Source organism: Thamnophis sirtalis, unplaced genomic scaffold (genome assembly GCF_051295495.1).
Source record: "Thamnophis sirtalis isolate CommonGarterSnake01/CBP01778 unplaced genomic scaffold, rThaSir2_p1.2 scaffold_11, whole genome shotgun sequence".
NCBI lineage: Eukaryota > Metazoa > Chordata > Lepidosauria > Squamata > Natricidae > Thamnophis > Thamnophis sirtalis.
This window is the reverse complement of record NW_028261391.1, coordinates 30149285-30163167: the sequence shown is the minus strand read 5'-3', so window position 1 is coordinate 30163167 and position 13883 is coordinate 30149285. Positions and strand designations below refer to the sequence as shown.

General features: G+C 33.3%; 1 protein-coding gene across 3 annotated transcripts in view; it reads left to right on the top strand.

Moving 5' to 3' along the window:
• The window catches only part of RASA2 (RAS p21 protein activator 2), a 52683-nt gene that overhangs the window by 33603 nt on the left and 5197 nt on the right, over positions 1–13883 (top strand). For 2 of the 3 annotated variants that reach the window (XM_087725440.1, XM_087725441.1), the window contains exons 20-23: positions 46–128; positions 2048–2256; positions 3335–3438; positions 5815–5992. In XM_087725440.1, coding sequence (XP_087581566.1) covers positions 46–128; positions 2048–2256; positions 3335–3438; positions 5815–5992 — 574 coding nt within the window. Of the gene's footprint in view, positions 1–45; positions 129–2047; positions 2257–3334; positions 3439–5814; positions 5993–6869; positions 12114–13883 lie in introns of those variants that run through there. The other variant, XM_014057419.2, reaches the window with a different exon arrangement.

The following is a 13883-nucleotide window of genomic DNA, read 5'->3' as shown; positions in this document are numbered from 1 at the left end:
TAAGGGTTTTATTTATAATTAAAGAATTTATTTTTCTTGATCCAGATAAAGAACCTATATTCACCATTCCAGTCAAAAACATTCTTGCAGTAGAAAAACTTGATGAGGGTGCATTTAACAGGAAAAATGTAAGTAACTTTTGAAATAACAATCAAGCATGGAAAATTCTAAAATATCACGTAAAAGTGAGAACTTTAATGCCAGTATACAAAACTCTATTCAAATTCTTGTTACATGTACTGAAAAAGCAGTTGTATGTTGATTTTGAACTACAAAGTGTCCTCAAGCCTCCTACAATCACCATAGAGCCCAAAATTGCAAAGTGAAACAGTTAAGTGATTTTACCCTATTGTACAACCTTTCTTGCCACAGTTGTAAATGAATCATCACAGTTGTTAAATTAGTAACACGGTTGTTAAGTGAACCTGGGTTGCCCATTGACTTTGCTTGCTAGAAGATTGAAAAAGGTGATCATATGATCCCGGGACACTGCAACCATCATAAATTAGAGTCAGTTACCAACTGTCTGAATTTAGGGTAAGAATTTCTCTATTATTATTAGGTTTAATGATTATATGTAACAATATAATCAGAACTACAGAATTTGAAGATGCATTATAACCAACACAGAACTTAGCCACAGTAGTACTAATGCTAGGGTTAGAATAGAGTTTGGTTCATTATGAATACTACATAAGAAGTGAAATAAGTGAATTCCATATATTAAAAATTGCAATGCAGCAATATGTGGACAATGGTTTCAGTCTTCTCTGATTCCCAAAAGCAAACCTATTTCAGTAAGGGAAGTTTGGAGTACTTACTGAATAGAAGTACTAATGGCAACACTTTATATTGTGCCCAGACAAAGTCTTTCAACAACCTGGAAAGGGTGAGAAGTATATTCATTTAAAATCTAATGTTTTGGCTTTAAAAAGCTTTTAAATGTGGGAAAAATTAACTCTCCACCATTAGAGAAAAAGAATGTCTAATGGCAGGAGAAAATTATAATGCTGCCTGAAAGGCATAATTATGGTCCTTTAACTATCCTTTGATGTTGAAGACCATTCAAGGTGGTTGCATTTAAAAGTGTCAACCTGTTCAATCTCAATTGCTCTAAAAAAAATATGGTGAATCTGCATATTAGTGGGGCTTTTATGAGTTCCAAAAAGATACAACTATAAATGAATACTTCGTTAGAGGCTGGGGCTTTTCTTTGTAGGATGATTTATTTTTTATTAAATCAAGAACACAAGGAGGATGAGTGGTAGTAAAAAGATAAATTTAGTAATCATTAATTAATCTCTTAATTCCTCAATGTCTAACTTCTATTTGTCATACTTATTAATTAAGTTGTGGCAGAATTCTCTTCCTGCATCTCTTTATTGTACTAGAACAGCTTGTACTAGAACAGTGATGGCGAACCTTTTTTTAGCTGGCGTTCCATAAGGGGGGAGCGCAGGGGGTCGTACGTGGGCGTGCTGCACCCATAATGCAACGCACATGAGAGGCGTGACCCCCCCCCATTTTTGCATTCTTTTTTCACCCTCCCCAAGCTCCATAGGAGTCTGAGTAGGGTGAAAACAGCCCCCCCTCCCAGAGACCCTCTGGCGAAAAATAGCTTTTAAAAATGCTGAACTCAGCTGGCCAGTGTGCGCATGCGAACTGGCCAGCTGACAGGGCAACACCTCACGTGCCCTGACAAATGGCTCCGCGTGCCACCTATGGCTCTCCTACTTTCTCTTTTCCTCTGCCTTGAGGTATCCTCAGGGGTCTGATGTTAATCATGGATGAAATTGGGCAGTCTATCAGCCTAGAAGCAAAAATGTGATCATAACATCCCTCCTTTTCTGAGCAAAATGGAAATTAATATATTAACCAGTATCTGTTACACCAAGGCAGCCATTTGGCTAAGCATCCAGTCCTCTGTTTTCAAAGCTTTTTAATAATACATAAACAAATAAGCATAAAAAATCATGCCAAGGCTCTTTTTTCTTTTCTCCTTTAAATAAATTGTTGAGAGTTTGAATGGCGTTGTTTTCTTTTTCAGATGTTTCAAGTAATACATGTTGAAAAACCACTCTATGTGCAGGCAAATAATTGTGTGGAGGCTAGTGAGTGGATAGAAGCTCTCTGTAGAGTGAGCAGATGCAACCAAAAGCGATTGAACATCTATCACCCATCTGCTTTTTTGAATGGAAATTGGCTTTGCTGTAAAGCCACATCAGAAAACACAGAGGGCTGTACACCATGTACTGCGTAAGTAACATCCTCAAGAAAAATAACATGCATGTTTTGGAATAGAAATAATTTTGCTTACAGTATATTGCTGTGACTTAGCTTGCCTTCCTAATGACCAAAGGGAGATTCATATCAGAATTATACATGTGCTTGAGATTAACTAGATTTGAAAATGTATTAATATTTATGGCAACTTGTCATCAATTCTGATTATGAAACAACATATTAATCCTATAATAAATGAAAGTACTTAAGTTGCTATTTGGAAATGACTTTTTTTCTTTGCAACCTGAGTATATATCATTACAGTGCTCCTTTTTTCCTTCTTTCCTTCCTTCCTTCCTTCCTTCCTTCCCCACTGCTTCCTAGGACATAGGGAATCTCACAATAAAACCCACCAAAACATACTATAATATTACTATAAAAAAGCAATAAAAGTTTATTATAACTATAAAGTAAAAAAAATGGCATCCATAATACATGTATTGGTGGAAGCAAGTAGGGAGATATACCGAATGGATTTGGCATAAATTAGATTTAACAATACTTCTCATTGCAAGTTTTTGATATTTTGGTATTGATATTTCTTACTCTATGTGCTTTATATTCTGTTGCTTACTCAAAGCAATAATCTGATAGTTGTATATGTATGTGCCTAGCTTTCAATCTTATTCCTGGTTGTTGTTTTTACTAAAAAGATGGTTGATTGATGCTTGCTTAGTGAACATTTCTGTCTGAAGTAGTTACAGAGAGTAGGATTTCATACTTATTTAACCCTAATCGTATATTGTCTCAGCATCAAATAATATGAATGGTGTATACATGATTATTGCATGATATTAGGAATTAAATTGCAATTGACTAGTTTCACAGATGAATTGCTATAGCCTTATAGACTGTTTGAATTAATTCTGGCAGGGCGTATATTAAGAATTCTTACCTATCGTGATATAGTATAAATGTAAGCATAAATGATCTAGAAGTTTTGCAAATATTCCTTGCTTGTTTCCTCTTTTATTTGTAAATGTATTAATATATAACTAGTGATTCTCCTTTAAAAATAACATTTTGTAAAATTTTGTATTTCTAATTGAAGAGGTGTACCTGATGACATTCAGATAGAAATAGATGGAGATCGAGAAACAGAGAGAATCTACTCAGTCTTTGCAATCAGTATGCCAAAACTCCAAAAAATGCAAGGTATGAAAGACCCATTTGTCAAAGTAACAATCAGTTTTGAAATATTAATAGCTAGTATTAGCTATTGTCTAAATTTGTAATCCCATGTCCATTCTAGATAATTTTCAAATATAATAGGTTGGCTCAAAACAAAAATCATGTCAGGCAAAAATGATAGATTTCCAAGTTTTCCCCAGATATTCTCTCTCAGCCCCCAGCACTACAGTACCCCAAACCCATTTGGGAATCCCTGGTCCTTGGAGGCTTTTTTAAAAGGATGCCAAGCTTTATTACGTATAAAGGAGAATGCAAAAGTTGGCGTGTTCCTTGCCTTTGTTTGCATTCCATATATTGTAAACACAGTTGCTTCTTTCAATTATTAGAAAAAAAACCTCTTGGCTTAGATTCAATTATTTGCTTTCAGTTACAGTGCATTCAGTAAGTACTCAGACCCCCTTCACTTTTGTCAATTTTGTTATGCTACAGCCTGATTCTACAGTTGTTGAAATTCTTTTTTCCCCTCATTAATTTATAGGCATAATGGCAAAGTGAAAACAGAATTTTAGAAATGTCTGTAAATTTATTTTTAAAAACCTGAATTATGACATTGCATGAAGTATTCAGACCCTTCACTTAGTACTTGGTTGAAGCACCTTTAGCAGCAATTATAGCTTGGGTCTTTTTGGATATGACCCGACAAACTTTGTACACCTGGATTGCGAGATGTTCTGCCATTTCTCCTTGCAAATCCTCTCAAGCTCAGTCAAGTTGCATAACAACCGTTGGTGGATAGCCAATTTTAAGTCCCTCCAGAGATGTTCAAGACAGGGCTCTGGCTGGGCCACTCTTAAGACATTCACAGAGTTGGCCCTAAGCCACTCCTATGTTGTCTTGGCTGTGTGCTTAGGATCGTTGTCATGTTGGGAAGTGAACCTTCAGCCCAGTCTGAGGTGCTGAGCACTGTGGAACAGATTTTCATTGAGGATGTCCCGCTACTTTGCTCCAGTCCCACAGTACAATGCTGCTGCTGCCACCACCGTGCTTCAGTGTTTGGATGATATTGGGCAGATGATGAGTGGTGCCTGGTTTCCTCCAGACATAATGTACTCTTAGGAACCATCAGTGCAGCAGAAATTTTATTGTAGCCTTCCCCAGATCTGTGCCTTGCAATAATCTTGTCTGAGCTCTGCAGGCAGTTCCTTTGACCTCGTGATTTTTGCTCTGTTACAGTATGCTTTGTCAGCTGTGATGCCTTCTTTAGAGAGGTTTGTGCCTTTCCAAATCATGCCCAATGAATTTAATTTACCATAGGTTGACTCCAGTCAAGGTGTAAAATCATGTCCGCAACGATCAAGAGAAATAGGTACGAGAGCTAAATTTCAGTAGCCCAGCTTGATAAAACTTAATAATGAACATCAACTATAATCACTCCCTTGCAAAGGGTCGGGATACTTACGCTAATGTAACATTTGAGGTGTTTTTAAAAAAATTAATTTACAGACATTTCTAAACTTTTGTTTTTACTTTGTCATTATGGGGTACTGAGTGTAGATTAATGAAAAAAATGAATTTCAATAACTGGTATTAGACTGCAGCATAACAAAATTGAGAAAAGTGAAGGAGGTCTGAATGCACTATATTCAAGATATGGTTCTCAAAAGTATCCTGCCAGTGTACATCTCAATTATTGCATGTGTGTTAATAAAGTAAAGCCTACTTTTAATAAGCTAATACATGGAAGGGAGAACTCTATTGAAGCTGAATCTCCATTACATCTAAATAGGTTTTAATTTGAGCCTATCTATCCAAATGTAGTAATAGCGGAAGTGATGTTTGTGAATTTAAAGACTCCAGTAGAACTAAGTCAAAAGGGTATTGTAAGCATTCCCCAAGTAGCAAATATGGAATTGTAGAACCAGGGAGTGATTATATTTGATGTTCATTATTTGGAAACTAAGTTTTATCCAGTTGGGCTGCTGCTTTTTGAGGTTCTTGAGGTTAGTTTTTATGCATTTTATATAAAGTCTGATGATCCAAGGTTCATTAAATCAAGAAATTGTTGACTCAGCGCCATCTCCTGGATATTTAGACTTGATAGAATTTACAGATTTATGAAAGAGGAATATAATAGTGATCCTTTTGATCCTTTTATATTTTTTTCATAGAAAAGTTTGCATTTATTAATCCAGAAACAACTAATTTACATTGTTTTAATTTACACTGATGAATTAGTTAATTAACATGAACCAGTATTTGTTATGCACCCAAAATACCTTTCTTCATTATTTTAATTAATCACATTTATGGCAAAACCTATGTCTGAAGATTCAGAACAGCAAAAGTTTGTTTTTTGAACATTTAAAACTTCATAATACTCTAATGTATACTTATTTCTAGAGGCTTGTGGAAGTATAGCAGTCTACCAAGGTCCACAGAAAGAGCCAGATTTCAAAATTGAGGATTCGGTAGCAACTTTCCAAACTCTTCAGCAAATAATATCGATTGTAGAACAATTGGGCATACATCATGATAACTATCGTGAAAAAAGATCATCTAGTGCTAAATATGGCAGTGAGTAAGTATTGTAGGCAATTCTACCATTACAACAGGCTTGTTCTTTAACAAACTGCAACTATATGTTAATGTAATTCTGTGACCACACAGTCATCTAATGCATTATGTATTGTTCAAGATAACTACCAAGATAAATCATGACAATAGGTTTGGTTGTGAAAGATAGTTCAACGAAATGTTAATATATCATTATTTACTATATCTTTCACGCAGATAAATTGCAATCAATTCAAATTTGGGGTCAAGTGATTAGAAATCAAGCAAGTGGATTTTGTCCGGCCCTGTACAACATATTACAAGAAGTAATTTGGGAAGAAAGTAAATTCTGAAACATAATGACAAATTTTCCACAATAAAATGAACATATGTCACAACTAGATGCAATCCCTATTAATACCGAACTAATTTTAAATGAATATGGCTAGTTTTGGGAATGCAATGTGTTTAGAACTTGGAATTATCTCTGAGGGCAGTTCAGATGGGCAGTTAAGACCACAACCTTCATTCTCCAAATCTTAATACACTAAAACCATGATTTAATAGACTAATTGGGAAAGGAAGTGTTCAATATTTCCAACTGTTAAATATGAAAATACATTATTTGCATTTGTTTTCTCCTTTCCATAGGAATGTCATTATGCAAATTATATAAACTGCCTCAGGTTTTGTAAAATTAAGATGTATGAATAGATCCCTCATCCAGATTGTTTCCTTATTTGTGGGAGATATTCAGGTGGATTTAAGTCTGCTCAGTAGGAATCAGTAAAATTGAAATTTTGTTGTTATCTCAAAACACAGCATTTATTGTAAGTGAAAAATAATTTTTAACTTGCTGTCTCTAACAAATAGTTAGATAAGGTTCTTTTTTTCTTTTGTAGAGAAAACCCAATTGTTGGAAAAATTTCCTAACCAAAGGAACTTCAGTAGAAATGGATTTTGAAAGAAAAGAATTGGAATAATTTTCACTCTTTAATAACAAACTGCTTTTGTGATCATTCAGTGAATTTAAGAATATACATTTCCTGCAAATTAGCTGCATTCATAACCTTATTTAATATTTAACAGTGGAAAGAACAATCTGGAATCAGATTTCTGCAGGGATAAGGGAAACATATCCATATTGTTTAAAGAACTTAACATACGAAAATATAAGTAAAGCATCTAAAGCTGGGACGATCTTCTAAAGAAATAAGCTTTCTAAGGAAGAAAACAACTACCACCACCTTCAGTTGGAATTTTATCTGCCAGGATAATCATCAGCTTCTGTGACTATCGCTATTATCTGGACAAAGATATTCTGACAGGCGGCAAAAGAATTTGAAGCTTTACATTCAGCGCACAGTCACTTTTAAAACTTCCTTTCTTAATCTACAGTATAAATGTGTTGTATTTTTTAAAAGAACAGAAATGATGGTACTTTTTCAAAATGTGCATTGACAATTAGCAAAGTTATGTTATTTAAGCGGTGTCACTGAAGCAGGACAAGTCAGGGAATCTATATGTCTTGTTTACAATTGGAGTGAATAGTGAAAGATGTGATATGGAACAATTGTGGTTTTTTATAACACAGTAGTATTTTTAGTGATTGGGGTTGGGGGAAGGAGAATATATGCTGTTCATATAATACTGTAGCTGAATACCATGAGGCATATCATTAATAATACTTTTTTTAAAAATGCCTAAAAGTAGACGGTATACAGTGAACATTGCCATACCCAATTGTAACTAGCTCTTTTTGAAAGTCACTCCAAGCACTTTACATATCTGGTTACCCCAGATTATAATTCTAGATACTTTATAGTATTTAATCATTATGATCAGTTGAATGATCACTACTGTCATACTTTTATGATATTTTATATCTAGGATATTTTTTACTTGCCAAGTAAAGTTTTGAACTAAACTTTACTTTTAGAAATTCTTAAACTTGCCTTGTTTTATTTGTACCTATAGACTGATAAAAAGACCGGTATGTAATAAATATGAACAAACTAATACTTGGGAGAAGAAAAGGCTAAGTTTTTAAAATCAGTATTATATGACATTATCAGAAGTCAAGCTTAACTCAAAAGAGACTTTACCTTTTCTTTACTGAATGTGGTACTACAGAAAACTCAACTTGGGAGCAATTTATTAAGCACTATAAAAATCAGTGTATTTCCACTGAAGTTAACTTTCATGATTATCTGTTTATTGGGCTTCTTACCTTTTAATACTCCTGTTTACTATTATTTGCCATCATTCATTAAGACTGCTTTCATTGTCTAATAGAAACATAAAATAGGGATTTTAAAAAGATAAAACTGGCTTAAATACTACATGATTGTAATGGTATGCTAGCAAAATAAGAGAACTTGCCATTGAGGTAAATAGTCTGATCCTAAGACTGAACTAACCGCTAAATTAAATGCACCTAAATAGAATTTCTTTTTCCCAATAGTTGATATCCTTATCATAAATGTTTTTTTATATTTTTGTTTGAGACATAGGTACAAATACTTATTAAAAGAAACAAACTCACTGGATGTATAAATCTATCAATGCAGATTGTGCATTTGGGGTAAAATGTAAGGGAAACTGTAATAATTTAGTGACAGAATGAATGATACAGATTGTATAACACAATCATTACCACAAATTATAACTAGTAAGTGCAAAGCAAAACACAAGTGTGATGTAGAGGAATGATAACAGAAATTGTGTCCATGTTAAAGCCTGAACGTCTTTTATGCAAAATATCAGAAAATATGCTTCCTTTTCCTTTAATAAAAATTATATTTCCAAAGTTAAAATACAAATTTCCACAGAAAAAGGGAAACAATAGCAAAGCAACTAAATGACAAAAAAGTGTATTAAAATGCACATATATAGTTACCCCAGTTGATTACTGATAAATATATTTCAATAATAATAATTTCCCCCCTTGCAAAATAGGTCTGCCGTTTATAAACTTGTACAGCTCTATTTGCCCAACTAATTTGACCTGCCAACTATTTACCATTTAAAAAGTTATCAGGTAAACCCAACAATAAAACTAAACTTCAAATACTTTTAACCATATATTCTTGTATTTCACACACAGAAAATTCATAACAGCTTCTAATCTACCATAAACTACTGTAGTCATTATCTCTGATCTGTCCAGGATTAAATCAATCTTCGACTGATTCTTTTCCTTAAAATTATAAGCATTATAATATGCTTTCATTCCTATGCCTACATATTCGTACATGAACTTTAATACATTTGGAAATTGCAAATTATTTTAGTACAAGAAAAAGAAGTATCAATTTTATACATAATTTAAGCATGGAGAGAAATAATCTTTGAGTTTTTTAAAAAAAGTGGATCCTTGATGAAGTATTAGATTTTCACAGATAATTCTGAATCTTATCATCTATGGAAGGAAAAATCAAGGGATTCACCCACAGAAATCCTTCACTTCTATCTCCTGGCTTCCCTTTCAAATAGGAAACAGACATGAGTCAGCCGAAAATATTCTAGATTTATAACTATCAGTCTAAGAATTATTTTATTCCTGTTTACAGTATTTGACAGTAAGAAAAACTATTTCCTTCCTGGATTATACCAAATCAATAGGGTATAATTAAATGTGAATTCCTCCGCCCTGAATTATTCCTATAACACCAATTTAAGATTGCTCTATTGAAATATTTCTACAATAGAAATGAAAGCTTAATTTTGTTCTGAAAATTCTAGCATTTGAATAATAAATGGAAATAATTTACAACCATTGGGACTACATTTTGTGTCTGTTTAGTGGGATTTTTTAATTAGATATTTCTGTGTAATTGTCATAGAGGAATATTGTATACAGAAGCTCAACCAGCCAGCTGCTAAATATATTTCCACCTCAAATAGCTAATATGCTATTGGTTTTTAGTGTATGGGAGAGGCTAAGTTGACTTCCCCCATAAGTATTTATCTAAAAATATTCATATATTTATGTTGGGGTTTCCTCAGTCCTGTAGATATGTGTGGAAGATCACCATTTGACATCAATATATATGACTGAATAATATCATCTTGAGACTTTTAGGCAGTCAATCTAGTTACAAATATAGTTACAAATATTTAAAAGATTTGCTATATGCTGAATTACAGCATTACTTTGATCATCACTGTCATTCATTCTATTCTAATATTAGTTGAGCTAAGCTCTGTAGTATTTTACGTAGTAACCACATAATTGTAAGATGCTACTCAATTCTTACTATTATTGGTATTCATTCAACTTAACCCTTTTGCTTCCCAATCACAGTTATTCCCTTTTTTTATAATAGGACTTGCAGGGAGTATACAATACCTTTTCAGAAAGCATGACATCTAGTATTGAGGATTTCATTCTGCAAATAGTATTAAAATACTATTATAATAGTTGTCATTAAAGAAAATAGAACTATGTTAGTTTGGGTATTGTTCCCTACACCTACTATATGTTATCAGCTTAATGAAGTAATTGTTGAGGGCAATCATTGGGAGGATTTCTAGAGAGGCAGAGATGAAGAGAAAGGACCATGAAAACTCTCAAGACATCCTCTGACTGGACTTTGCTCTATCACCTACCAAAGTTCTAATTCCACCAACCAACTGCCCTGTAGGAAGGCTACCAGGATCTTTTTTTACAATTTTTATTTGCTTTTTTATTTATGATTTTTGATAACTGATTGCAAACTGCCTTGTAAAATGTCTATCTTGGAAGTCAGATTATAAATAATTGTCATGAGAAATATTTTTATCCTACCAAAAAAGTGGTTGATTTTTAGGCTTTGTGCAGGCTTCACGCTTGTGGATGGGTTCATTTATTAACTTTGTTGGGCCGTTTTTCTCCCTCTGGAGGCTTCAGGGAAGCCTCCTGAAGCCTCTGGAGAGCGAAAAACAGTCCTATGGGCACTGCCTTCCCCAGGCTCCTAGAAAGCTTCTGGAGCCTGGGGAGGGCAAAAAATGGATCCACAACGCGCCAAGGGCGGAGGTTGCACACGCATGCATTAGGGGTGTCACATAGTGTGGGCATGCCCACACATGATCCTCCTGTGCTCCCTCCGCTTTTGGCATGTGATGGCAAAAGGTTTAGCCATCACTATTACATAGTGAAAGACAGGACATTCACAGATACCTTGTGACCATCATGACTAAAACAACACTCCTTGCCCAAGTGAATTTTACCAAAATTCTCTCCTCTGAAATAAAATTTGAAAGCACATTATTTTAAATTGAATTGGAACAGAAAGGGAAACATCAGAATTTTCAACACGGTTTTAATATAATGCTAAATGAAATGTTTATTTTGTATTTGGATTGCAATGGGTTGCCCACTATTAACAAGATCTAGCGTACACCTCATACAATATTTTTTTCCTTTTTTATCAGAATTCCTGATTGCAAATTCATTAGCTTATTGAGCAAATAATGTACACTATTCTTATTTTTGTATACCTTTTTTGTATTAAAGGACCTCCATGGCTATCTGCTTGTTCTCTCAGGGATGAGTGCACAGCAGTAGCATATGAAGCATTGTGTCCTTAAAAGTGTTCATTCCTATTTTAACTATGGGTTTTACATTGTTCTTTTATAAATACCAATTTGACCTTACTGGACCAGAAAATCTTAAATCACATTCAATAATTATTTTCATTTGACAATTATGTTCATCTGACAAACTAGATTTATAATTATTACAGGAACAAAAGCACTTTCAAAACAGATGGTATTGTACCAATGAAATTTTGAGGCAGTGAAAATCAACACAGCAGCACTGAATTAGTTTAAATTTCCATATACCATATCAGTGTTGATGAAAACATAACCAAGTGCCAGACATAATTCCAGATCTGCCCATGCAATTCTTTTTGTCAATTGTATATTTCCTATGCAGTAGAAAGTTGTACATTATATTTTGTACAAATAGGTGAGAACTATTGAAAGGAGTTTCTATTTGAAGTAATCCTAAGTATTGTCTGTTCACTACTTAGTTTTTGTTGGCAATGTAAATTTAACAGTGTATTTTAATGATGGTATATTGAGTATTAATGATATATAGATATTGTTTTATTTAAAGTTTATTTTCTTAAAGTATTAAAGTATAATAGAATTGTTTGAAACTTTTTATTGCACTTTATTTTAGTTCATTTCTTAAATATGATAGAATGTAAATGAAATTTCTTTGTTCGGAGATGTTTAAAATCAATAGTTTTACCACTAAAATCAAAGTCAAATTACATAAGTATTTTCACTAAACTATTAAATTATAAAGGGTTTTGCCAAAACATAATTTTATGCAATTTAAATGGAATAAGTAAAATAAGATGAATGGAGATTTTATTCATTGAAACCATCAAGTTTACTTTAAAATAGGTATAATTTTGTACAAGTAATAATTGACAAGAGCAAAGTAAATATTTATTTCCTTAACAAAATATATATCCTCAAGAATATAGTTTTAAAACTTATATTCCAACTAATACAAAGGAAGACATGAGAGAAATATTTGAGATTTGCAGTGTTCATATACCACTGTGATACAAACACAATCAATTTTACCACATTTACAAATATCAATTTATTAAACACAGAATTTAAATTTAGGCTCAGATTACATCTCATTATTAAAGATGCCCAGCAATATTGAAGATGATTTGTGATTTAAAGTATTCCTGTTGCAGTAAATAGTACTTATTTAATTAGACAAAGATCTCATTAGGTACAACAACATATCGAGTTCAGGGGAGTAGTGTAGTTGCTGCCCTCGGAGCACACAGTCTCCTGCCCATAATTACCTTGTCAATTACTTTCAAGTACAGAATTCTGTTCTAATGTTACTGAAGCAGCCTGAGATGTCACCATGTGAGGCCAATTGCCATTTGCTTCAACAACAGCATCAAATATCACCATTTAACCTTTACTCTTTTCACAAACTATTTGCTCGGTTTATTAAATTTGGCTCAATTAGTTAATTAACATTCACATATTGGAATACTTGGCTTTTTAATTGTAATATTTTCAATGATCTATGGATAATAGGATCTGAAAGTAGCATGAGGCTATTTCAAGTATACTTGGATAAGTTGTCATAATAAACAATAATTTTGTTGTTTTATCACTTCCATCCTCTACATCATAGTTTCCCAAAGACTCAGTATAGACAATCTCAAGGGTCAATGGGACTATCCCATTGGTGGTGGTATTATTCGTGAAACGTCATGAAGGGGTCAATGAACTGAATAGTTTGGGGACTCCTCTATGTATTTGATTTTATCTCACCATATGTAGTTGCTCTTTATTGAAGGCTATTCTAACTCAATTCCAGGTTGTGGTCATTCAAAAATCTGTGAGGGAAAGATACCAAAGATGCTAAAACTTCAAAATATTTGGATGGAATTGCACAGATGAAAAATATAAAATTATTAGGTTACAGGAGGAAGCTATTCATAATAACTTAAACTTAAAGGACTTATTCACGGGACGAACTGGATGGGGAAATTGTAGCCAGGAATACTTTCTTTTGCCAAAAGTGGGTCTACAACAGCAACAAATCTCTGTAAAGTTTTTAGCTTTCTGGTACCTTAAATATTGAAATAAGTAACAGGAACTTTAGGAAATAGTTTTCAAAGGTCAGTGTGTTTATTCCGTATCAATGAATTTTGTATTTCAGATGTTCTTACAAATGTTAGGTCATTTGTTCCAACAGCCTGTTATAAATCTGGCTAATGAAACTTCATTAGTTTTGGACAGGATGGAAGAAAACCAGGCATTTTGCTATTTGCATTAGTGAAGCACTCTTTTGGTACCTCTTTAAACAGATTTATTGTAGAAATAAGCTTCAAGATATGTGATTAACCCATTTGTTTTGTTTTCATCTCTCACATCCTCTC